This window comes from Phaenicophaeus curvirostris, chromosome 13 (genome assembly GCF_032191515.1).
Source record: "Phaenicophaeus curvirostris isolate KB17595 chromosome 13, BPBGC_Pcur_1.0, whole genome shotgun sequence".
Classification (NCBI taxonomy): domain Eukaryota; kingdom Metazoa; phylum Chordata; class Aves; order Cuculiformes; family Cuculidae; genus Phaenicophaeus; species Phaenicophaeus curvirostris.
The window spans coordinates 730432-756020 of NC_091404.1; the positions used below are offsets into that span (position 1 = coordinate 730432).

Consider the following 25589-nt stretch of genomic DNA (forward strand, 5'->3'; position numbering starts at 1 on the left):
CCATTCCCTTTATCCTGTCCCTGCCCTCCCTGATCCAGAGCCCCTGTCCAGCTTTCCTGGAGCCCCTTTCAGCACTGGAAGCTGCTCTAAGGTCTCCCCACAGCCTTCTCTTCTCTAGGCTGAACAACCCCAACTCTCCCAGCTTGTCCTCTATGCTCACTGTGTCACTGCTCACTTGTGGGTTTTCAGGGAACAAGTTGGAAAGAGGGGAGGTCTTCGCCTGATATCAGCTCAGGGTTTTTTCTCCTTTGGAGCCTGAACCAAACTACCACAAGTTTGGTTACGCGTCAAGTGCATTGGTTGCACCCAGCCAGGCAGGGATGGTACCAGCAGCCATCAGTTCATCCCTGTTGGCCAAGGTCTGAGAGCTGCAACCTGCTGAAACAATCTCAAACTGGGGATGAGTGGGTGCTGTTTAACATGCTGGCCAGGGAGAAAGCCCCTTGTCCCAGAAAACCCTTGCAGCATGGCTGGGAAAAGATTCCATCCTTCTTGCCTCCTCCCCTGCCCTCTGCTCCTGCCTGCTGGGCCCAGGTTGTTTAGCCTGGAGAAGAGAAGGCTGACGAGTCACCTTATCAGTGTCTACAACTGCTTGAAAGGACATTGTGGAGAGGTGGATTTTGATCTCCTCACCCAAGTAATAGGACAAGGGCGAATGGCCTCAAGCTGCACCAGGGCAGGTTCAGATCGGACATTAGGAAAAGCTTCTTCATCAAAAGGGTTCTCCACCACTGGAACAGCTGCCCCGGGAGGTGGTTGAGTCCCCATCCCTGGAGGTCTTTAAAAGACAGTCAGATGAAGTGCTTAGGGATATGATTTAGTAGTGGACAGATACGGTTGGACTTGATGACCTCAAAGGTCATTTCCAACCAAAGAGCATTCTCCGATCCTGGGCTCCTCCACCAGCTCAGTTAACCTCAGAGTGTCCCTGCTTCTCATCCTCCGCTGAGTACAGAAAGAGAGAGGATTGACTCCCCCAGTAAGGGGCCCACAGCCAGCCAGTGCCCCTGCCCACTGACTCATTTTCTGGAAGGAGGACTGAGGGACCAACTAACATCCATGTCACAGCTGGCAATGACAAGGGTCTGGGGGAGCAGGGTGGCAGCACCTGCTGGGGAGGCAGAGGTAACCCCTACCTGCAGCCCTGGGGTGGGAGGCACCCGCCCCGTGCCCATCACCTGAGCTCAACCGAGGAGTGCTGAACTGGGCTGGTGGGAGTGAAAGGTGGCTTTGAGGGTAGGAGCTGCTCTGCTTGTGTGGAATGTTTCTTACTGGGCAGCCCCTGACACCTTGTGTGCCATCTGAGCTGCTCCCATGGCTTTGAGGATGCTCTGACCTGATCCCCATTCCCTTGGGGACTACAGTGGCAGGTAACGTGTGGCACTTGTTGTGCAGAGATCCCTTGCCTTCTCCAGCTCTTGGGGGCTTTTAGTACTGAGACAAGCTTCAGGATGAAAGGAAACCCCTCAGTTGTGGTAAGCTCAGCAGAGCTCCCCCCAGCTGTCAGATTCCCAGTGAAACCTTCTAAGTTTCCCAAGTTCAACCCAAGGAAATCCTTTGGGATAACCCCACACCTACGTGTTGCTCTTTCTGGTGGAGCTGATGAACCCCTTGCTAGGGAAACATCCCAGTGCCAGCTTCTGAGGGGACTTAAACCTGCTGCCCACAGGCCATGCGGGCAGGATGAGTCCTTTCTCCTTGCTGATAGGTGGGGAGGCTCAAGTTGTGCAGAAAGACCTGGGGCCATTGACAGCCAGGAGCTGCAGAACAACTTTGCAGTGCAACATAGCCAAGAGCCAGTGTGGGTTTAGACCTGGGTCCAACAAATCTCGATACCTTCATCCCATCTTGTACCTCCTTGGCCTCTTGCCCTCTCCAGCCCCAGCTCTCCTGGAGCTGCAACTGCCATCTCTGGCCTGGAAGCTCTTTGAGGTTTGCTTGCTGTAGGTCTGGGATCCTTGTGGGATCCAAGTGTCTGTGTCTCCTTGCACGTGTTGAGGCAGCACATACTCCAGCCAAAAATACAAGTCAGGTGCAGAAAAGCCAGGCAGATCTGGGACACATCCCACTACCAGTGTAAACACGGTGCATATGCCTCCTCAGGCAAAAACTTCTATCCAAATCTGCCTGTGGCTCTGCGGGGGCTTGGGCAAGCTGCCTGCTCTGGGATGAGTTTGTGTCTGCCTGTTCTGCCCAGGGTTGGCTGGGGGAAGCCGGCTTTTCCAGTACCCATGGTGCTGCCATGCTGGCACTCCTTAGAGGCTCTCAGGGAGCTTGGCTCCGTTGCAGGGGCTGTGGCTTGCACCACCCATTCCAAAATCCTACTCAGTCATTGGGGGGACTGGAGTCAAAATGAGGGGAGCAAAAAGCAGACCCTGCAAGGTGAATGCAGGAGCTGCTGCAGCAGGAGCTGTGCAAGCTAACCAAGCATGGAGGCAAGCCTGTGGTCTCAGTCCTGGCCATCATCTAAGGATACTCAGGCCTGGTTTGAGGTGAGAGCCCCCCAGATTCTCCCTGGGCTCTGGCATCCCTCAGCAAACCCTAAAATCATAGAATCATAGAATGGTTTGGGTTGGAAGGGACTTTGAAGATCATCCAGTTCCAACCTCCCTGCCATGGGCAAGGACACCTCCCACTGGATCCGCTTGCTTCAAGCCCCATCCAGCCTGGCCTTGAACACCTCCAAGGATGGGGCAGCCACCACTTCTCAGGCAGGATGCCAGTCCTTACCCCCCACCCCCTTTAGTGGAGCCCCAGCCCAAGGCTGCCGCATTGCCACAGCACTCGGCTCTGCACTGGGAGACCCCCCGCTACAGCAAGCACCAGCACCAGTCACTGAGTTAAGGGGTGCCCTGACATCCCCCACAGCCCTGTCTTGCTACATCGAGCCCAGGTACTTTGTGTGCAGTGGTGGATGGTATAAATAGCCCCCACTATGTGCTAGCTCAAGAGTTCCAGTGCCTGGAGTGTCCCCATCACGAGGGGAGCTGGGTCTCTAATTCCATACAGCCCATTGCCACAGCATCACAGAGCCCACACTGCCTTTTGGAGCTGGAGTAGCCCCCAAACCTAGCCTGTCCCCCTGGGGCTGCCAAGAAGCCCCTCTGCATGGCATCTGGGGATATTTGCTCTAGGATTGCTTACTAGACAGAGAGCCTTGGGCTTAAGAGAAGGAGCAAGGGCGGGGAAATGTTTTCATGGGATCCACACAGACTGCTTTTCCCCTCTTTCCTTTCCCCAGGCTAAAACCTTATCCTTTCCCATGCTAAAACTGGCCCAACTTGTTGCTCTCCATGGCCTAGCACCAGAAACACCAGCAGGAGGCAAGGAGCTGAACTGTACAGGGAGGACTGAGCTTTGCCCCTTCCTTTTTCCTCCTTTTTCACTATTAATGGTAGAGGTTGGGACACTGTGTCTACGAGCTGTTGCATTTATTTACTGGAAGAACCCCCAGCAAGTGAGCCCGGGGCTCTCCTGCCAGCAAAAGCATGAAGGAAAGCACAGAGCAACACGGAGTGGGCACCCACAGGGAGGTAAGAGCCAGCGCCGTGCCAAGCTGCTGGATGCCCCAGGGTGCAGCTCTCTCGGGGATGCAAGGCCTGTGGTGTGGTAGGGCTGTGCTGGGTGATGCTTGCAATGCTGTCCCACCCGCTGTCGCCTGCATCCTCCCCTCATCCTGGCCATTGCTGCCTCTCTGCTGCCAGCACGATGCCCGAGTGGCAGAGGGTGTTTGCAGCACCAGGGGTGGAAGCCAGCACTCAAGAAGAGACAGGAGCAAACAGGCTGGGAAGGCTCAGAGTGGGCTCATGGTGTGCAGGCAGTTAGGTACTAAAGCCAGCCGATGCGAGCTGAGGTTAGCTTAGGGTTAGCGGCATGTTGGTGGCAAAGGAGCCAGTGGTCCCACAAGCCACCCCACAGCTCCTCATCACACCCAGGGACTGTCTTACCCCTGGGTTAGAGGTTTCTAGGCTGGTGGAGCAGTGAGCTGATGGCCACGCTGGGTCTGCTGTGGCCCTACTGCCACTCACCCACTTGCCCCGAGGAGCCCAAACTCTTTGTCTCTCCAGTGCCAGATCCCAGTTTTCAGCCTTCACCCCCGACTGCTCTGTGGTCATTTTCTTCCAGTTGTTATTTGGTGGCTGATTTGATCTTGTGGATGGCATATGGGCTCGACTCCTTGGGCATCCAGATCTCATCCCCACCATGGCCATGGTGATCCGCTGCTCCTTCCATGGCTGCAGTCAGCTCAGGGCTGAAGATGCTATCGGTGGCCCGGTAGGTGTGGGTGAGGCGGCGGAAGGAGGAGTCCGAGGAGCTGTCATCAGGAAGGTCTTCGTCCTGCTCATCCCGCAGCTTGGTCCTGCTCAGCTCCGAGCTGCTCCCCAGCTCTGTGTCTTTGAGAGCCTCTCCCACCTCCTGAAGGAAGGTCGTTTTGGGGCTGATGATGCACAGCAGAAGTATGAGGCCTCCTGCAACTCCGCAGAGAAAGTAGAGGCCAACTTTCTCTGGAACGCCTGGAGGGTGAAGAGCAAAGAGAGACACCAGAGTACAAACTCCCTCTGCAGCCTGCAGGGTACCAATGCCTGGAAACCCCTTTCTGCTGGATACACGGGAGGAAGAGGAGGTGAGCAACGATGTCCTTAGCTCCCAGTTGCTGGGAAGGATGGACTTTGCCCTGTTGCTGGTGGAAGCACCACCCAGAGCCTCATCAGCACCCAGCAGTGTCCCCAGATGCCTCTTTCCCCATAGGAAGCCCCCCTGGGATGCAGGGTAGGTCTCACCAGGGATTTAAATGAGCAATTTCCCCTGCTGAGGGAAATTTTTGCCTGCCTCCATCATTGCCTCCACGGATGGGGCAGAAAGAAAGGACACCCAATGGGTCATTCAGCCCATTGGAGAAGGAGGGTCTGAGGGCAGGACCACAGTGGCAACATGACCACTGACGCTGCAGGGACTCAGGGATTGTTCAGCCTCCAGGTTCCTGCCCTACATGCTCCACTCCCAAACCCAGCATGGGCACTTGATGCTCTCCTCCCTTGCGTGCCTGCCAGCACTGCTGGAGAGGTCTCACTGTCTGTGAGACGATTCCTAGGATGAGCAGGGGCCATTGTGGGACCTAAGCCACCCTCCCAAGCCCATCCTGCTTCCCCAGGTGCTGTGTTAGAGCCAGGCAGGGCACGTACCCAAAAGGTGGGCAAAAGCGGCAAGGGAGCTAGTAAAAATCATCCGGTCTTCCCGGAGCCTGGAGAACCTGGGCCCTTTGTACCAGCCACCTGCAGCAAACAATGGGACACCAGCTGAGATGCAAGGTGCTCCTCAGCACCCTGCTGCCTGCCCCTCCCTGCCTCCTTCCCAACACCACACTCCTTCCTTCCCGCACAAGTGCTCCTCTGCCTGCTGGGACACTCCCTTGCCCGTCCTCCTCTACCCTGCTCCCAGCAGACAGCATCTTCCTGGCCTCTCTGATATAGGCACATGGCTATATATACAGGCTGATGGGTGGCTTCAGCCCAGGCATAACGATGCTGGGATGGAGCTGCGGGGTGGGTACCACGGGCACAGACAGGCCATGGAAGGGGTAGTTCACCCACGTACAGACATGATGCTGCAGAGGTTTTGGTGGAGCCTCCTCCCTACATTACCATGCATGTAGTCAGAGAGCAGGAAAGGGTCCGATGTATCAGGGCCCACCTCCTCCAGCAGCTGCCTGGGTACTGCAAAGGAGAGTGCACACACTGAGCATTCCCAACCTGAGCAGCCCTTGCCTCCCCAGGGAGCCCCTGCCTGATGGCACGGGGTGGGCACAGTGGCCCTGTACCCGCAGTCCCGTGGGTGGCTCTTACCGCAGGTGTAGGAGACTCGCAGCTGTTTCTTCATGCCAGGGAGGCACGGGTCCCCAAAGGTGGCATGGTCAGCAGCCACAGTGCAGTTCCCCTTGCGGTGGCACTTCTTGGAGACCCTGCGCAGGGCATCTGGAGCCAAGCACTCTGCAAAGACATGGGGCTTGGACCTGTGGGCAGATCTTAAAGACCTTAGAGCAGCCTCCAGTACTGAAAGGAGCTCCAGGAAAGCTGGAAAGGGGCTCTGGATCGGGGAGTGCAGGGATAGGATAAAGGGAATGGTTTTGAGCTGAAAGAGGGGTGACTGAGGTGAGATCTTAGGGAGAAATGTTTTGCTGTGAGGGTGGGGAGGCCCTGGCCCAGGTTTCCCAGAGCAGTGGTGGCTGCCCCATCCCTGGAGGGGTTTCAAGGCCGGGTTGGATGGGACTTAGAGCCCCTGATCCAGTAGGAAGTGTCCCTGCCCATGTCAGGGGGTGGAACTGGATGGGCTTTTAGGTCCCTTCCTACCCAAACCATTCTATGATTCTATGATGATTCTCTGATCTGCCTTCCCCTCCTGCCAGGCACCAGGCAGCTGGAGCCAGGGGACACAGGGACAGCCCAAATGCAGTCCTGGCCCCCGTGCTGGCTGAAACCATTCCAGTGTACCTATATGTGGTCCCCCAGTGTTCAGGGTATCGCACTCTGGTTTGCCCCGAAGGAATCGTCCATAATTTGCAGAATAAATGGCCAGGATGGATTTGGGTCGGCACTGCAGTCTCAGCTTGTCGTTCTCACACACGGTCTTGACCCGATGGTTCCCTGGCGGGGTGACACAGCAGAGCATCCCAAAATATCCCCAATCCCCCATAGCCCCATGCTCCCTTAGCCCAGCCAAGGGTCCAAAAGATGCTGGGGGCAGGGCTGGGAGAGGGCTGGGAGATACAAGAGCAGCTCAGCTCCCCTCTCTGCCCTTGGCTGAGAAGCCGAGACTGGAGAAGAGCCCACTCAGTGTCATCCAGACCTCCTCTGCCTCACCTGGCCGGCACTTGTACGAAGCGATGAGGTACTTGTGTGTCCCAGGGCATGGGTCAGGCCCGAAGACTTGGCTGTGCACCAAGAACTGGCACCACTGCTGGTCCTGGCACTCAGCGAGCAGCTTCTGCAGAGCAAAGCGGGCCAGGCGTGGTCATGGGTGAGGGGTCCTGAAGCTGCTTTCACCTCCTTTCCCTCAGAGCCATCATCAAACACTGGGAAACAGGCCCTGACCCTGAAAGGTGCCCCACAGCTGCGCAATGCCCCACACTGTATCCACCCTGACCCACATCACACCCACCCTGGTCAGGACTGGGCTTTGAATCAAGCACAGCCTTGTCCATGTCTGTGTAACCACGTGTGAAGCACAGAACCACGCGGCAGGTGTGCAAAGCCAGGCAGGTGTGCATGGTAACACAGGAGTGGCGTGTGCACACTGACGCTGCTCCTGCAGCACCCGTGCGCTGCGCACACTGACATCGCTCCTGCAATGCCTGCTCGCTGCCCCCTGATGTCGCCAGGCGGCCCCGCTGCAGCTCTCGGTTTGCATCCCTGCCCTGTCGCCGTTCCTGCTGCCCCAAAGCGACGCTGCCCCGTTGCTCGGGCAGGAATGTCCCGGGCAGCCTGAGTTTGTGCTGGCCCTGGGGCAGTGACACCCGGCCCCCCAATCCCCAGCGGTGCTGGACTCGCTGCAGGACCTGCCGCAGCATCCCCGCAGCCTGCGCAGAGGCTGGAGCGCTGCTGCAGCCAGGGTTGTGCCTAGTCCTCACCATTACCCCTCTGTGAAACTGCCCTGTGACTCAGGCCCTGCCATCCCACCACCTTCCCCTCCTCTGTCACGGAATCACAGAATACTTTGGGTTGGAAAGGACCTCAACACCCTTCCAGTTCCAACCCCCTGCCATGGGCAGGAACACCTCCCACTGGATCAGGGGCTCCAAGCCCCATCCAACCTGGCCTTGAACCCCTCCAGGGATGGGGCAGCCACCACTGCTCTGGGCAACCTGGGCCAGGGCCTCCCCACCCTCAACAGCAAAACATTTCTGCCTAAGATCTCATCTCAATCTCCCCTCTTGCAGCTGAAAACTGCCCCCCTCATCCTATGCCTGCAAGCCCTGATCAAGAGCCCCTCCTCAGCTTTCCTGGAGCTCCTTTCAGTACTGCTACTCTAAGGTCTCCCCAGAGGCTTTTCTTCTCCAGGCTGAACAACCCCAACTCTCTCAGCCTCTCTTTCTACAGGAGGTGCTCCAGCCCTTGGATCATCTCCATGGCTGCCTCTGGACTCCATGTCCTTCCTGTGCTGAGGACTCCAGAAACTGAACACAGGACTCCAGGTTTGGTCTCACCAGAGCAGAGCAGAGGGGCAGAATCCCCTCCCTTGTCCTGCTGGTCCCACTGCTGGATGCAGTTGGTTCCTGGGCTGCAAGCACAAGCGCTTTCCACCCAGAGCCCAGCACAGGACTGAGCCTCCTCTGGGGCTCCACTGGCTGCCAGAAGGAGGAAATGCTGTTAATTTCTCTCCTCGGGTTTTGCCTCAACAGTGCTGAGCTTCAGCAGCCACTTGGCTCTCTTCTCTCCAGACTTCCCTTCTCCACCAGCAGCCTGCACCAGCAGGGAACCCAGTGCCGTACAGTCATGATCCCACAGGTAGAGCAGCTCCATCTCACTGCAAACCTGAACTGCACAGATCCTGCTCACAGATCTGCCCTTTAGCCTCCAAACGTCTGTGCCGGGCTGTCTCCTCCACCCTGTGTTTGTCGCCCAAGCTCTGGGGACCCTTGCTTGGTGCCACATGAGCATGGACTGGCTCAGCACCTGCAGAGCTCCTGGAACATGTGGGATGCTGGGAAGGAACAGGTGGCTGGAGCAGGTCCAGGCAGCAAAGCCTCATGAGCTACTGGGGCAGGGAACTGGCCTCTCAGCTCTTGTTCCTCTTCTCCAGCTCCACGTTCCTCTTCCCCATGCAGCTGGATTTGCTGCAGTTTGCCCCCAGCCCTAGCGAGGAGCTGAACCAAGAATAGAAAAGTAACACATGAAACCTTGTCCCCATGGAGGGACCCTTCTGCTGGCCCCCACCACGTATCCCAGCTGTCCTGCGTTTGTCAGAGCCCTGTGACCAGGAGGGAGAGGTGGTTACAGCCGGGGGTGCAGAGTCTCCCCAGCCATGGGCAGAGATGAGCAGCTGAGCATCTGAGCAGAGCCTTGCAGGTGGGGCCAAAGAGCATTGCCCAGAGGAGTGAGGATCCAGAAAAGGCAGTAACCAGGCTCCTAGAAACATAGAATCATTAAGGCTGGAAAAGAATTCTCAGCTCATCCAGTCCAGCCATCAACACAGCCCCCCTGGTGCCTGCTAAACCATGTCCTCAAGTGCCACGTCTACACATTTTTGAACCCTCCAGGAATGGAGACCCCACCACTGCCCTGGGCAGCCTCAGACAGGGCTTCACCACTCTCTTGGTGAAGAAATTGTTCCCAATATCCAGCCTAAATGTCCCCTGGCACAACTTGAGGCCATTTCCTCTCCTGCTATCCATTGTCACTTGGGAGAAGAGACCAACACTCACCTCACTCCAACCTCCTTTCTGGGAGCTGCAGACACCAATGAGGTCTCTCCTCAGCTTCCTCCAGGCTAAATAGCCACAGGTCCCTCAGCTGCTCCCACAACCCCTGATCTCCAGACCCATCCCCATCTCTGTTCCCTTCTCTGGACATGCTCCAGCCCCTCAATGTCTTTTTTGTAGTGAGGGGCTCAAAACCTAATCCAGGATCCAAGGTGCAAGGTCACCAGCATCAAGTCCAGGGGGACAATCCCAGGAGCCAGCCCCAGGTGACAAGTCTTTCTCCAAGCCTGCTGCATCCTGCAGAATTATTCAAAAAGGCAGCTCAGGATGCAGCAGTGCCTCCTGCCAGGCTTCTCCTGCAGGGCTGCCCCACCTTGGGACCCATTGCAGGCCTCATCCACCCTTATCTCCTAAAAACACTGTGAGAAAGGATCCCAAGGCTGAATCCCAATGCTGATGGGGCACAGGGAAGCTGCCTGCAGCTCCCAACCCAAGCAGGCAGCCTTGTGACCTGAGAAAGGTGGGGTGTGCTGTCCAGTCCCTTGGGAATCTCTGCTCTTACCAGGTGGGCAGTGGCAGATGTGCACTCGGTGCTCTCCTGGGAAGTGTTGCCAGGGCTGGGGCAGAGGTTGGGGCTGGGTACACGACGCCCATAGAAGGCACCAAGAATGCTGATGGTGGTCTTGCGAGGGCAGATGATGAGGAGTTGCTCCCCGTCACAGCTGTGGGTGGTGTGGTTCCTTAGCACCTTGCGCAGGTACCCTGGAAGGGAAAAGAATGGGTGGCTTCAACTGGAGAAGCCACCAGGACCATGGTGATGGTGGTGCTTGGGCTTCTGACAGGCAGCGGCAGTGAGGGCATCCTGGGCTAAGGCATTTACAGAGCAAACAGGACCTGAGTGGGGCTGCGGCAGAAGGCAGGCTTGCAGAAATCTTATATCCTGTGTTGCAACCAAGAGACTGGAAAGCAGCATGGAATAGCCAGGCTTGTTAGCAAAGGAAAGCAAAGGCTGGAGGCAGGACTGCAGGTCAGGAAAAACACGTATGGAAGAATCCCAGGAGGATTTGTCAAGTGTTTAGAGAAAATAAAGCTTTTTATGAAGACATGGGAAGGAGAGAGCAAGGATGAGCCAGAGATGATCTCTGGAGTCAGGAGAGAAGGATGCTTTCTGTCACATGATGCTGAGCCAGGAGCTGAAGCAGAGAAGGGTCCAGCGGCTGCTGTGAGCTCACGCAGTTGGCTGGGTCGGTTATGGGTGGTGTGAGTCACCGAGTCATCATCTGATCCCAGTTCACATAGGTCTCTCTACAAGAGAAGCCCAGGGCATCGATACAAGTTATTCCCAGCCTTTCTGATGGGAGACGGCCTTCTCTCCCTGAATTCCTGGTGCTAGGTATTTGTCTCTTTGAATCCTGCCTGGTTTGTGTCCTGAACCACTTACCATACTGTTATACTTCCAAGGGACAAAAATACGGGCCTGCTCTGCCCAGACTTTAAGCGGATTTAACATGCAATGATCAGCTCTGGCTGGTATTGGCTGTGCCAGCTGCTGGGTGAGCAAGGAGGCTGTTTTAGAAAGAGCTCTGCAAGAAAAGAGCACCTGCCAGGGGTGCTCTGAGCAGGCAGTGGTTGCTGGAGGAGGCTGAGGAAGCAAGAAAAGCTGACAAAGACTGACGTGGAGGGCCCTGAATAGAGCAGTTTGCATCAGGCATTTGAATTAAGCAAAAGCAAAGGGGAAGCAGCATTTTGAGGCGGGGACAGGGGAACCCAGGGCCTGCCAGGCAGGACCTTGGGCTGCTGGGTGGGTCACAGATCCCAGTCCCCAGCTATGGGGTCCTTGGAGGGACTTGGTCCCCAGCCTAGTGCTGGTATCCAGGGCAGGACCAGATCCTCCAAAACAATATAAGAAGGTGGGAGCACTGTTTCCCAGCCCTTTGCTTCTCCCTCTTTCCCTCTGCAAACCCGTGCCAGCCTCAGCCACACAAAGGGCCCATTTTACTTTCCCTCCTGCCCTGAACCCTTTGTCATCCACAGCCAGAATCCCTCCGTGCATTTCTAACCAAATGATTCTATGATTTTGTGGAACCTAGGATGGGTAGGAGGGTTAGAGTCTTGCACAAATGAGCCCTTGCTTGCTCCCCTGTGTGCTAGAGGAGAAAAGAAAGAAGAGGCAGAGGAGGGTGGGTGGGCACAGAAAAGCTGTTTTAGATGGATCAAAACTCCAGTGCGATGCAAAGATTCTTTCTGAAGGGCACAGAGCTGGAGCAGCCCCCTGGGGCACAGTGCCCACAAAAAGGGGGACAGATCAAGCCCCATCCCGCCCCATATCACTGGATGCTGAGGGCCAGGAGGATTATGGGACCCTAACTATGCTGTTGGTCCCCGTCTCCTTGCTCTTCATCCCTTCTAGCAGCTCCACACCTGCGACACTTGGGCAGGCTCTGGAGCCACCTGGGTTGCGACTTCTGCTTGACACCAATTCCAAACCTGCCTGCCCGTCCCTGAGCCAGCTGTCAGTGGGGCTGCCCAAACCTCCTGCTTCTGGGCCAGTCCCGAGGATGGAAGGGGTTGGAGGGGAGGAATAGGGGCAGAAAGGGGTTTCCCCAAATCCAGCATGCCTTGCAGTAGGTGCCTTCCTCTGCTGTCATTCCAGCTGGCAGCACTGGCAGGTTCTACTTTAAAACCAAACCAAGGCTCAAACAGTGACACAGTGATGTCTCCATCACATCATTTTGGGGCAGTGAGCGACTGCGAAGATGAAATGGGTTTTTTGCGGGGGTGAAAACATGGAAAGGAGACAGCAAGCAGACTTTGTGAGTGATCCGGATGCCTGTTGGTGCCACTGACTCAGTCCCTGATGATGCGGTTGAGCAGTTAGCTCTGCTGAGATGAAATCACATCCTCTCCACCGTAGCTGCTCTGCCACGCTCGGCGGCACTGTGCTGGCTTTCGCACCGCCCAGGCCCAGCAAAGTGGAGTTAAAGGTGTGTGGGGCTGTTTCTAGAAGATGCCTCAGAGGAAGGGCAGCCCAGTCTGCACCCACCCTGACTGTACCAAGCACTGCAATCCCAATTTTCTGTCTCGGCTACATCCATAAGACTCAATGTCACTGCTGCTGGGGAGAGGATCTGGCTCTCGCTGTGCCCTGTGGCAGTGCACTACACAGCCCTCCCCTACACGCGTGTGGCTCGGGCTGGGGGCTGCATGCTTCAGTCTATCTCTCCCCTCACCTTTTCAGCTTCCAGGGGAACCCTGGGTGCACCAGCAGCCCCCAGCTCCACACACAGCAATGAGGGCATGAGCATCACAGGACTATCTTAAGATTTGGGGGTTTTGCATTTCTGCCTCCGAACCATCCAAGTGAGCACAGCAGTAGTGGGGGGAGCTGCTTCTTCATTCACACCATGGCTCCAGGATGTGCACAGAGCGGTTTCAGATCCCAGCCCAGCCATGGGGATTAACCCCCCCTCATTTTTAATTTGGCAAACCGTGGCCTACACTGGTGTGCACCATGCTTTCCCCCTACCCCACCAACCCAGCTGTCACCTCACTCTCCCCTCACACTAGCCAGGTACCCAGCACCCCTCGTTGCCCTGTCCATGCCCCAACTCACCGGAGAGCTCTGGGCTGGCCACCAGCCCCCCAGCCAGGCAGAGGAGGACCAGGGCGATGGCTGGCCCCACCAGCCGGGTCATGCTGCACCAGCCACAGCTTCTGCCGCGTCCCACCAGGCAGCCTCTGCTGGCCCGATCGGTGGCGGCAGGCGCTGGGCTGGCTCTGCACGGGGACAATGGCTCCCTTTTCTGTCCTGCCAAGGCGCCTGTGTGCCCGCGCTTTGTCTGCTGCCCGAGGCAGGAGGCTGCTCTGGACAGCTGGGACACTCTCAGCATTGGGACAACTCCCACAGGGAGGGAGGGACCACATTTTCAAAGGTGCTCCATGGTGGGGGAGTGGGTGCTGTGCTTTGGCATCACCATCACTGGCAGAGAAACTCTTTTCCTCCCATCTCTGTTGCCCTCAGGCAGAGGGACAGGGCTTGGTGATGTTTCCTATGTGCCTCCTGCTTTCTCACAGACACGGCAAGGCAGAAATCCGGATACACGTGTGCTGTAATCTCCATCTCTGCAAATGTCCGGCCATTCACTGCTTGAGGAGGAAAGGAGGGGCTGCCTGTGCTGCCTCCCAAGGCTGCTGTTCCTGCCAAAAAGGCAAATATCTGCCCTGCATCAAACACCACAGGCAGGGACCCCTTGGCGGCTGCCCTTCTGCCCCTGCAGCCTCTTCAGGGTCAGATACTGGGCGCTTGTGAGGAAGGCACCGTGCCACCCTGTGTCCCCTGTCCTGAAGGAGTTAAATCCCTGCTCAGCCCCAGGGCTGAGGTCAGCAGAGAAGGCAGCAGCCAGCAGTGCCAGGAGCCAGTGTGGCACCCCGCAGGCTGAGCTGCGCTCAGGCATGGGCAGAAAAGGGGGCTGGGGTGACAGTGGGGACTAGCACACATCTCCTAGGGGTTCATGCATGGTGGGAGCTGGGTGGGGAGAGCAAGACAGTCACTGAGCTTGTGCTGAGGGTGCTGCCATGGTCAGCAGCATTTATTCATCCCTCTTTCTGTTGGGAACATCAGGCAGAGTTTCCTGTCCCATTGGGTGAAGTTTCAAGTTCTCTGAAAGCTTATGGAGCAGAAAGAAAAATGTCCCCCAGCCCCTCCTGTGCAGCTGCCATGTCAGCATCACTCTGGGCTGTACAGCAGGACCCAGGAGAAATGAATTCTGTGGGGAGACCCTTCTGGGAGCCTGCAAACTCATTTCCCAGCCTAGTTGCCTCAGGGTGGATGCTTTCTTATCAGGGTTTGATTATATTAGGACAGTCTGAGTTTCTCTGAGCTGGGGGGATGAAACAAGCAACCAGGCTCCCCACTTTGCGCAAATCTTGGTACCAGCCGTGGGGTCACAAGGTGTAAGGTAGGACTTGCTCAAGAGAAGAGTTAAGCTCATGGGTGCTGGAAAGCTCTCTCTGGTGGGATGGCAGCCAGGACAGTCTGACAGCTAACATCTCCCTCCCATCCTGCTGAGGAAAGCGAGCTGTGAAACAACTCAAATTCCAGCAACGGGGCCCTACCCGGGATCAGTCCTGGAGGCATCTATTCCCATCATCCTGCCATGCACCGCCCTGGCTGGGCTGCTGCCAGCAGCACTCCAGGGTTCTCCGCTGCACCCCGACACACTCCAGCCTCCTTGCTTTCCCTTCCTGGCTGTTTTGCAATCCTTCCTGCCTAACGTCTGTGCCCTGGCAGCACTTGGCCCACAGCAAAGAGGCAGTGGCAGGCAGCCAGGCTACCCTGCTCAGCCTCCTGCACCCTCACCCCACTCAGCCTCCCACTTCTTGAAGCAAGGAGTGCCCCAAGGAGCCCACCTGAAGGTGGTGGGCAAGGAGAGGAGCTGTATCCTCCCTCTTGGCAGCTGCCCATCATGATGCAGCAGCAGGAGGAGGGAAAAAGTCAGCTCAGTTCCCCTCAAAGAGATAATAATAAAGTGGGGCACTGGGGTCCAGGCACAAGCGTGGGAAGGTGGTGAAGGAGCAAGACCAGATCAGAACAGCATGAGGAGAGGCAGGTGAGATGCTTCCTCTGCAACCCCACCCCCCTCTCTCAGCTGGGAGGTGCTGGCATCGGTTCCAGGGCTGCCTGGGACACCAGCCCACTGCTCAGAGGCACTAGAGCCGCGCCTGGGTGGCTGTGATAGACTGGAAGGGGACCCATGAATACATCCAGATAGACCCATGCTGAGTCACAGCTGGGAGGCCCCACAGTTTCCCCCTCCCTGCCGGCAGGTCCTGGCGCACCCCATCGCTCCTCCCTGCTTCAAAAGGAAGGAAAGGGCGAGTCCCAGCCCGACGTGGGGTGCAAGCACAGCTGAGGTGTTTGAGCCGCCAGCCCTTCAAAAGCCTCCCATTGCAGACTTCTGTAAAAGACAGACCAACTCATCACAGCAGTGAGCGGCCAGCAGTCTCTGTGCTGCCAGGATGGAGAGTCGGCAGCACACCAAGGAGCCCGAGATTGAGCTTTTCGTGAAGGTGGGTCCCAGGGAGGGGGTGGGGGGACGGCACGTGGTTGCTCTTCAGCAGTTCCCTGCAAGCTTATTGTCACCAGACTCCAGGTGGGCATAGGTGGTGGAAATTCACATATAGCTTCATGTTTTGGGAGGCTGGAGGTGGGTGCCAAGTTTGGGATCACTTGTTGTGAAGCGAGTGCCCAGGCACACAGTGGCATGGAGACCAATAGGGTGTCATGCCCAGCATCCTAGGAGATGCCTCAGTGTTGCAGTGGTCACATTCCCCAGGGGAGCAGCATTGCTGGCAGCTGGCTTAACGAAGGAGCAAGCACATGCGCGCTTCTTGAAATCCAGATAAGACAAGCCCCAGCCTGGGAACCTTAAACAGAAAGGCTGAGAGCAGCCACTTCAGCTTCTCCTGGAAGCCAGGGTTGCAAAACAGAGCGTGGATGGCTTGGGGAGCCAGCGTGAGTGCCCAAGCGTGGGCGGGATGGGGCGGCTTCAGCTCTGGGGGATCGTTCGCTGGAAATGTTTTTTTTCTTCCCCTGTAAAGCAATTTCCTCTGCAATGTTTCAACACTCGAGTTCTAAACATCTGCAGCAGACATGTAGGGTGGTAGAAAGAGAGGAGCCGAAGCTGGTGGCTGGGAACCATGTGCGCCAGCAGCGATGCCAGCGGGACCTGGACAAATGCTGTCAAGTGAAAATGGCCAGGGCAGTGATGCCTCCCTTTGTCACCATGGGGAGGTTTTAAGGGCGGTGTCACTGCACCTGCTTAGCTCCTGGGTAGTGGAGTCCTGTGGCCTTCGCTCCTGTCCTTCTGGGTGCCTGAAAGGGCAAAGGCACCAGTTTCCCTGGCACAGGCAGGGTTGCTTGGGTCATAGTTGGAAATGCACACTGCAGAGGATGATTTGAACCTCTTGGGGAGGGATCTCCCCCATCCCCTTGCCAAAACAGCGGTCACAGTGGTGCTTGCCAAGCACCAAGCTTGGCTGAGCTGTATCCAGACAAGGGTGTTTGGGTCTTGAAATTCATTTTAACACTGCTTTTCCCCTGGGATGGCTGGGGAGAAGAGGAACACGATACATGAGGTGACTGCAGTGGTGGCAGCACGTTTAAGGGGTTTTCAGAGGGAAGAGAAACAGAAAACAAACCAACAGTGTTATTGTCAGGACTTCCCCATGCCTTAATTTAGAGTGAAAACCCCCTTTTGACTTGTCTGTGGGGAAAGCGTGAAGCAGCTCCCACTTCGCTTTTGGGTTGGGCAGATGGTCCCCACAGGGCTGGCGATTTCTCGCCCTGCTCTGGTCCTGTTGAGAGCATCGTCCCTGCCTGGGAGGAAGCTCTAGCCTGCAGCACCACGAAGCGTTTGGCCATCCCCAAGGGTGCTCCCGAGCTTTCCAGGTGGCTGTAGGAGTCCTGTTATTGGTCTTGGCGGGTGTCAAGCCCTTAGAAGTGCCCCAAGCACACAGAGCTGCTCCCTCCTCCCATACGGTTTTGTTTCACTTGAAGGGGGGGGGGTGGGGTAGTAACCACAGGAACTGGCAAATAACTTTGGGGTTTTAACACCTCATGCAGCCTCAGAAGGCCTCAGAGAGGTGGGGCTAAATATCTGCTCCTCCCTGGAGATGCTGTGCCACCCACATTCAGTTTATCCATTATCCAGAGGGTAAAAGAGTGAGGAAGGTCAGTCTGGGGTGGCTGCAGGCTCTGCACCGCCTGCCTTGGCCCCCACTGTAGCCCAGGGTCAGCAGGGGAAGAAGAGGCTCTTTCTGGAAAAGGAAGTGAAGAGCGAGGACATGATACTTGGCTTGTGCTAGGGAGGGAGGGTGTGTGGCTATGAGAGCTGCCAAGCCTCTTTCTCCTGAGCATCCCTGACTGTTAGAGGACTCTCCCCATGGCCATGCCAGAGCCCGGTGCCTCCCAGCAGTGTTCAAGCACCCCTGGAGCTGCCCTCCGCATCCTCCAGATAAAGATTTGGCTCTGAGCATCATAGGATGGGCCTGGCTTAATTCTTTTTTCCTTGCAGAGGCCATCCTGATTTTTCTTTTACTCTGGGCCAAAAATTCCCCGTCTCTCTGTTTTAGAACACAAAGGGGAAAACCAGCCAAAGCTGCTCAGAGGCTGGAGCTAATAGACAAGGAGAGAGAAGTCTGAAGCAGGCAAGCACAGCCTGAGCCCAGAGCAGCCCTCATGAGGGACATCCTGCCCACCCGCCCAACACCTCCAGCAGGGCTGTTGCCCCTTATGTGACTCCAGCAGAGCCTTGAATCAGCACAACCACTCCTGTGGGGCCAACAGGATCCATTGCAATGAAGCCCCCTTGGTCCCAGCCTTGTGCTGAGTGCGGAAAGTGAAGGGGAGCACAGCTGCCTGGCTGCCCTCTCCACTGCCACCAGGAGAGTAAGGAGGAAAGCTTTGGTCCTTGTGCTGGGCAGCCATGCAAACACCTTCTGAGCTGCTGGAGGTGCTCCAAAACATGACATTAGTTTTAGCTTTTAGGTGCCAGCTACAATGGAGAGGGGAAGGAGAACAGAGGTACCCGTTGGCATGAAAGCAGGGCTGTTTTCTGGCTGTCCCCTCCAGTTCCCTCACAGGAAACCCAAGACAGAATTTTATCTATTTTATCCATTACCAAAGATGTCTTATTTGTTATAAGCTGACATGGGATCCTCCTGAGCGGCAGCTATGCAAGAGCATCTCATTCATAGCCAGCCAAAACCCTCACTTGTGAATTCAGCTTCACATCTGGGTCTGTCTCAGAGAACCCATACATTTCTCACTTCTCATTTCCTTTTTTAGGGGCATAATTTCATGACAGCTGAGCACTGCAAATACTGGTGAAAAGTAATTTTCCTCTGGAAGGACTAAAAGGTGTCGGTGTAGTGGAAGAGCAGACCATAACCTCCAACTGAACATTCAGAATGCTGGGGTTTTGTTTTCATCAGTTTAGCATCTCTCTTAGGATGAGTTTAAGGCTGGTGAAACCTTCTCCTGGAGAAGGTGAGCAACCCAGATTGCACAGGCTTCTGGGCATCTGTAGATACAGGCAGGTGACTCACAGCACTTACCTCTAGCCCACAAGAACCAGGTGCAGCTGTTCTGTCTTTGGAGCCCCAGGGAGGTGTGAGCTCCAGCTGCCCACCCTGGATGGTATTGCTGCTACTTGACTTCTGCACCACCGGATCCTCCCAAATCTCATCACCCTCCTCTGGACAGCCTCTGGATTTGGGTTTGCCAGCAAGTATTGAGGCTTAGTGCAGAGCTGCAAGGCACAAGCCACCCTACCGGGGCTCACACATCAACACATGCCACACAAGAGGTTGTTTAGCCTGGAGAAGAGGAGGCTGAGGGGAGACCTCATTGCGCTCTATAACTACCTGAAAGGAGGTTGTAGAGAGGAGGGTGCTGGCCTCTTCTCCCAAGTGACAGGGGATAGGACAAGAGGGAATGGCCTAAAGCTCCGCCAGGGGAGGTTTAGGCTGGACATTAGGAAAAAATTCTTCACAGAAAGGGTCATTGGGCACTGGCAGAGGCTGCCCAGGGAGGTGGTTGAGTCCCCTTCCCTGGAGGGGTTTAAGGCACGGGTGGACGAGGTGCTAAGGGGAATGGTTTAGTGTTTGATAGGAATGGTTGGACTCGATGATCCAGTGGGTCTTTTCCAACCTGGTTATTCTATGATTCTATGATAAGCCACTCCATGGGAGTAGCATCTCTCTGCAAAGGAGCTGATGTGAACCATGCTGCCCCCCACTGCAGCAGCAGGACCATCACACATGCCAGAGACCACAGCTCACATGCAGCTGAGGAACCAGTTGACTCTTAAAGAAGTCAAGTTTCCTGTGAGCCATTTTATCTCTCGTACCACAGTGCAACTTCCCCCTCTGAGCAGCATCCTTAGCAGTTTTCATGCAGTGGGAGGAACACGCTCCATTCCTCTTGGCCACGCTCCTCATGAGGAGTTTCAGACCTTTTGGCAAAGGATATTTTTCAGCTGCTACATAGAGAAGAAATGGGCTTCACTCCACCTGCTCCTGCTTTCCCTTGGAGTTGCTGAATGAGCGTCAGCTGGGTGAGACCCTGGTGAGGAAGCCCTAGTGGGAATCCGGCAGGTGGTCCAAGCTCCTTGCTTTTTTGCGTCCCCACTCCTCTTTGACCTCATCCTGGACACAGAGCAGTCCCCTAGGTGCTGAGATACTATGGCTGTGTCCTTGCAGAGGGGTTGAAAGGGTCTGTCTGCACATGATCAGGAGCTGACACATGGCTCCATTCCCCACTGATGCTGGATGGGATACCAGCACAACTCCACTTCTGCGTAGCCCTGCCACCCCAAGCCCCTTCTCTTCCCCCAGGATGAGGAGGCTGCCTGGGTGCTTCTTTGCCATCAACAGCCCGAGGGAGTCATGCCCTTGGCTGCCCCATCCCTGGAGGTGTCCAAGGCCAGGTTGGATGGGGTTTTGAGCACCCTGATCAAGTAGGACGTGTCCCTGCCCATGGCAGAGGGGTGGAACTGGATGAACTTTAAGGTCACTTCCCTGCCTGGGTTTGTTAAATGCACACAAAACCGGAAGCAGACACTAACAGCACACAAAAATAAACTGCTCTTTTCCTGGCAAACATGTCATTTCCCTTCTTGCCGCCCTCTCTAACCTGGCCTCCCAGACAAGTGGACCCTCCCTTCCTCCTCATCCATCAGCAGTCACCCTCCACCTCCTTCCCCTGCCTCCTTCTCCTCTTCCTCTCAGATTTATCTGATATTTCTGGGAAGGATCTGACCTAGGGCATTCTGAGGGTGCTCTCTGATGTTTTCCAGAGGCAGCAGGGCTGTGGCTCCTGGAGGGGATCCCACAGCCAAGCCTCTGGTGCCAGGAGGGGTTCCCTGCAGCATGTGATGATAGGGTGCTGGTCCAAAGCCTCTCTTCCAAGGCCAGTTCCAGTGGGTCTCCACCTCCAGGCATCACATCTGGACTGTGTGAGCCCAATTGATGGCTTAAAACCTCATTTCTCTGCTTTTCTGGCAGGCTGGTCTGGATGGAGAAAACATTGGAAACTGCCCCTTCTGCCAGCGCCTCTTCATGGTGCTGTGGCTCAAAGGGGTCAAGTTCAACGTCACCACGGTGGACATGACCAGGTGAGATGGCACTGCGGGCCAGACCTCTGCTAGCAGTGGGGTGAGACCCCTCTGGCTCAGCTCCCTCCATCAGCACTTCCTTCCCTCCTGCTCACACCACTGTCACAATGAGAGGGACAGAGGTGACAGTCCTTGCCTGCCAGGCTCTGGGGCACAGGAGGTGAGCCAGCATAGAGCTCCAGCCGTGTGCCAACGTGTACACGGACCTCTTGTCCTGCTGGGTGTGGATACAAGTCTGAGGCACCACAGGGCAGACGGAGAAGCTGAGGGGCACCACCCAGCCCTCCGGACCCAGTAGAGCATGCGAGCGGGGACACTGCGAGCCTCGTGGACACACATCCACATCAGCCCTGTCCGTTCACCCCGAGGAGGCTGGTGGGTGTGCCAGGCTGCAGACTCTGAGCCCAGTTATTTTCTCCACTCCAGGAAACCTGAAGAGTTGAAAGATTTAGCGCCGGGCACCAACCCACCCTTCCTGCTGTTCAACAAGGAACTGAAAACAGACTTCATTAAGATCGAGGAGTTCCTGGAGCAGACCCTGGGCCCACCCACGTAATTGCAAGCTCCCTTCTTGCCCCATTCTGGGCTGGTGGGCACGCTGCAGCAGTGTGTAGCACTTGGCAGATTGGAACAGAGGAGCAGGGTGCTTGGAGGGGCCCGAGGTGTCTCAGGGAGGGCGCTGGCTCCCCACCCAGCACCATGAGCCATTCTCCACAGGGCCAGGAGTGTGTCCTACAGGGAAGGCACTGGGTAGGGTTGGGCTGCAATGGAAAACAATGGGAGGAAACGCACCAGTGCCTTGGCGCAAGCGGGGCTGTTGGGGAGAGGGAGGGTATGAGGACATCCCTGCAGGCGTGTGCATGCCAGGAGCTCATGGCTTTGCACCAGCTGGCAGTTGGTGGTGAGGCAGAGAGGGACCCCTTTGCCCACTCATATCGATGTGCTCAGCTGAGCAAAACCCAGCACCCTTACTTGAATGCAGCAGTGCAACTGGCCCACAGGGCTGTGGAGGCAGGAACTGCTCACCCCTGAGCCCATGCAGAGCACTGCCCACAGCCCCCCAAGCCAGTGTGCCCCACGGCCTGCACGGATACAAACCCTCCTGCCATGTGCAGAAGAGGAAGCTTCAAATGCATTCATCATCTGCCCCCTTGGACATGTCTGTCCTTGCAGCACGCCCTGGGATGGTCAGCAAAGAAGAGGGTGTTCCTGAGGAAGTCACGGGTGCTGCTGGCTTCCCTAGCCCCCTCCCATGCTAACACACACCCTGTCAGGCAGGGCTCTGCTGCCACCAGTGTCCCCAACCTGGAGAGCTTCTGCCCTGTGATTTCTCCCTAGCAAACACCCAAGGTAGTACAGCTCCCCTGGAGCATCTTTTAAAACATCGCCGTCTCCCACTACCAACTGAACACAAGTGCATCCTCCCGTAGCAACCCTGGGCACCGGGGAGCACCAAGCTAAATCTCTGAATCCACCCTGTACTGACACTAGTGTCTCTTTAAAGGTATCCACATCTGAGCCCCAAGTACAAGGAGTCCTTTGACGTGGGGAGTGACATCTTTGCCAAGTTCTCTGCATACATCAAGAACCCACGCAAGGAAGCAAATATCAGTAAGAATCGTGGGTGGGAACTGTGGGGGCTGTGATCTGTCACGCAGTGGCTGGGGAGAGATGCTTTTGCCTGCAGGCAAATTCTCCCACCAGGTTAGGATTCCTACTGCCTTCCCCACCAAAGGCTCCTCTGCAAGTGGAGGAGAGGGCAGGAAGGGGGAAGGTAGTCCTGTGCTCCACAGGGCTGATGTTCTAGGGGGAATGGGTCCCAGAGGGGAGTGTGGGGTGATGCTGCTGGGATCCCCTGGCAGAAGAGACTCTGGCTAGGGTCCAGTGCTGTGCACTACTGCTGTGGCCCTGAGGTCTTTGTCCCTGCATGTCCCTTTGTCCCATTTGTCTCAGTCACCCTGGCAGAGGTGGGGCTGTGCTGGGAGTTAAGGGCACCTTGTGAACTGCACTTGTTTCCTTGTCCACTCAGATTTTGAGAAAGCCCTGCTGCGGGAGTTTCAGCGTCTGGATGTCTACCTAAATACCCCTCTCCCTGAGGAGATTGACCAGGACACCGTTGAAGACATTGCTGTCTCCAAGAGAAAATTCTTGGATGGAGACCGCTTGACGCTGGCTGATTGCAACCTCCTGCCCAAACTGCACATCATCAAGGTAAGGACACTAGCTCCCAGGGTCAAGGAAGGGCATCCTCTCCAAGAGGGAGTGATAAGATGGGGTGATGGGTTCCCATATTTGTCTCCCCTCCCCAGGCCAGAAAGTAGATCTTCCCCAGGTCTGAGAAGTCTGAGCCTCCTCCTCCTCTTCTCTCTAGATCGCAGCCAAAAAGTACCGCAACTTTGAGATCCCAGAGGACATGACAGGCGTCTGGCGCTACCTCAACAACGCTTATGCCTGTGATGAGTTCAGCCACACATGTCCTGCGGATGAGGAGATAGAGCACACCTATGCCAGCGTCGCCAGGAAGATGACCTAATCCTGCTGCAGGGTGTGCTAGCAGCGCTGCCCCGGGCTGAGTCCTCCACCTCTGCAGTCTTGACACAACCCAGCCCTGGCCAAGCGAGGGACTGGAGGGGGCTTATGGCATCGCTACCCACTGCCTTTCAGAAATAGTGCCTTGCTTCGCAGCTGCTCCCTTCTCCTCTGCTGGCTGCAGCCCCTGTGCATCGCTTGTACAGACCAGTCCCTGCATGGCTGCAGTGACAACTGCATCCTTTGACCCTGAAAATGGGTCTCATGTTCTGCAACCATGTGCCAAGGGTAAAGCTGAGTGCTAGCCTTTCCCAGAGGTGTTTTGGTAGAAGAGAGGAGACCGCCAGCCACGCTTCCACTGCCGGAGCTGCTTTGCTCTGCCAGCCCTGAGTGGTACCAGCCACCCCATATGCTTGGGAAGATGTGTCCTGGTGTCCCAGTGCAGCATCTGGGTTGGAGCAGTTTGAATCCACTCAGTTGCCCTTCTGCACAGCACTCTGCATTTGAGCAAGCCCCCTCTTCCACCAAGGCATCCTGTCTCCATCTGAAGACCTTGAAAGGCTCTGCTCCCCGCGGTTTATTACAGTGACAGTTTCTCTCATTGCTAGAGAGCTGTGACTCCCCATTAGGGCATGGGGCAGGATGGTGCTGGGGCTGATGCCTGGCGCAAAAGTGCCAAGACCTGCTGTGGGAAGGACAGAGGGGTGTGGGGACTTGCGAAAGGGCTGAGGATCAGGGCATCCCTCCCATGTGTGCCGCCAGCACCTAAGGTCACGTGCTGCTGCCTACAAGGTCCCGCCTGGCTCCTGTGAGGTAAGCAACCTCTCCCTGCCTTGCAGGATGCTGCAAGAGATGCAACCATGTGCAGCTCCAGCTCCAGCACCTTCCTCCCTGGTCCCCACCAAGTGCCTGGCAGGGAGATGGAGGCATGGGGTAGGGTTTACACACCCCAGTACCAGACAGCCTAAAAGAGCAGGCAAAAGCTGCTTTGCAAAGTGCTGTGCGCGTAGGAGATACAAAGGCAGGTCTGGTGTTCCCTGGCTCAGTGTTGAGCCTTCCCATCCAGCGTCACTGATGCGAGAGGAGTCAAAGCTGCTCTGTGCAACCATGACATCCCATCTGGTATCTCCAGCTCCCCCAAAGGCTCCTGCCAGTGCCAGTAAATTCTGCCAGCCCCTCAGCAAAGCAATACTGTACAGTGAGTGCGGTGGGGATGTGGTGACAGCAGAACCCCTCCAGCCCTCACTGCCACTTCCCTCTTTGCACTAAAAGGTGTGTCCTCGCAAGTCTGCCAATGACAGCATTGGGTTGGGGGACTGGGTTTGTTATTAATAGGTTTTTGTTTTGTTTTGTTTTCTTTGTTTGTTTTTTTTTTAAACTAAGAACAGCAATAAACTCTATTTTAATATGCCTTGCTTGTGTACTGTCAGCACACGGGCCAAGGGGGCTCCCTTGTGCAAACCCTTTTGAGATTTAGCAGAAGTGAAGCTGCAGCCCCAAGTCTTTGCTGCCCTGGATCACTGGGATGCACGTGGCAGCTCCTGCCCTGCCCACAGGAGAGATGTCCCCTCCACAGACCACCTGCCCCACAATCTGCCCATGCCACGCATGCAGCAGTGGAGGGGACAGGGCCCTGCACGGTGTGGGAATGAAGTAACCATAGGACACTGCTCTGGTAGAAGGGCTTTATTCATCTCCTGCTGGCAGCCAGAAGAGCCCAGCCAGCCACAGTGGCAGCTCTGCCTTGCCATGGGTCCTGGAGGTCTGCTGGTGTGGAAGAAATGCTGTCCTCCACCCTGGGACTCTCCCCCATACCCCATGACACCACTCTCTTGCTGTAGACACTCTTCTCTCTTCCCTGTGAGGTAGTGGAGACCTCTCAAAGGTCAGTGGATGGGCCTGCCAGAAGACAATGGAATGGCAGTGGCAAGGAGCAGGCTGGCACACAGGTGGCTGGCAGGGTTCCTCCTGTGCCCCTCATTTAGTAACACAGTACTTCCAGAAGCAAGCTAGGAGAAAAAAAGAAAAGACATCCATGCAAGGGTCTGCAGCAGTGCTTGGCTACCGCCCAAAAGTTTAAAGGAAGTGAGATGTCCACGTCTTCTTCTGAGCTCTCCTTTGGCTTTGAAGTCAATTCTAGGAGCCCAGCCTGGGAGCGGAATTCTTTAGTCCACATCATGGACACCGCAAACCATGGAGCACCCTCCACCCAAATTCAGGAGCATCCTTCACCCTAAGCCCAGACCCTGCTTGTCATGGCGTCTTTGTGGTGGTTTGGATCCTAGTTCCATTGGGAACTTGGCACTCACCTCTCTTGCGGGGTTGTTGAGGAGCCTGGTCTGTCTGAGTCAATCCCTGGCTCTGAAGCTCCTTCACCGCCACCATCTTCTAGAGGACTTCATCACGGTCTTCCACCTATCATGGTACAGGAGCCCCATCATTCATGTGTGGAGCCCATGCGGCAAAAC

At 56.1% G+C, this 25589-nt stretch overlaps 2 protein-coding genes across 3 annotated transcripts; one reads left to right on the plus strand and one right to left on the minus strand.

The window, feature by feature from the left end:
* Positions 1–3414: 3414 nt before the first annotated feature.
* On the minus strand, positions 3415–13449 carry LOC138726262 (protein eva-1 homolog C-like). Of its 2 annotated transcripts, XM_069867866.1 has the most exons (8): positions 13029–13449; positions 9978–10177; positions 6858–6981; positions 6489–6641; positions 5844–5987; positions 5643–5714; positions 5184–5273; positions 3415–4514 (listed from the first exon to the last, which is right to left on the minus strand). In XM_069867866.1, the coding sequence occupies exons 1-8, from the start codon at positions 13303–13305 to the stop codon at positions 4129–4131; spliced, it is 1446 nt and encodes a 481-aa protein (XP_069723967.1). In that variant the 5' UTR covers positions 13306–13449; the 3' UTR covers positions 3415–4128. The 2 variants fall into 2 exon arrangements, with proteins under 2 accessions (XP_069723967.1, XP_069723968.1); XM_069867867.1 differs by lacking the exon at positions 5184–5273 and having other exon boundaries at positions 3416–4514; positions 13029–13447.
* Positions 13450–15255: 1806 nt separating this feature from the next.
* On the plus strand, positions 15256–24532 carry LOC138726014 (chloride intracellular channel protein 2-like). The gene is made up of 6 exons (XM_069867370.1): positions 15256–15484; positions 20483–20592; positions 21019–21144; positions 22097–22203; positions 22622–22803; positions 22964–24532. Exons 1-6 carry the CDS (start codon positions 15434–15436, stop codon positions 23123–23125), a joined length of 738 nt encoding a protein of 245 aa, XP_069723471.1. The 5' UTR covers positions 15256–15433; the 3' UTR covers positions 23126–24532.
* Positions 24533–25589: the final 1057 nt, after the last annotated feature.

Coding starts and splice junctions, on each gene's coding strand:
- LOC138726262 (XM_069867866.1), bottom strand. CDS start 13,305: ATGCTGAGAGTGTCCCAGCTGTCCAGAGCAGCCTCCTGCCTCGGGCAG. Junction 10,178..13,028: donor GGCCAGCCCAGAGCTCTCCG/GTGAGTTGGGGC, acceptor TTTCCCTTCCAG/GGTACCTGCGCAAGGTGCTA. Junction 4,515..5,183: donor CGCTTTTGCCCACCTTTTGG/GTACGTGCCCTG, acceptor TTCACCCTCCAG/GCGTTCCAGAGAAAGTTGGC.
- LOC138726014 (XM_069867370.1), top strand. CDS start 15,434: ATGGAGAGTCGGCAGCACACCAAGGAGCCCGAGATTGAGCTTTTCGTG. Junction 15,485..20,482: donor AGATTGAGCTTTTCGTGAAG/GTGGGTCCCAGG, acceptor CTTTTCTGGCAG/GCTGGTCTGGATGGAGAAAA. Junction 22,804..22,963: donor CCAAACTGCACATCATCAAG/GTAAGGACACTA, acceptor TCTTCTCTCTAG/ATCGCAGCCAAAAAGTACCG.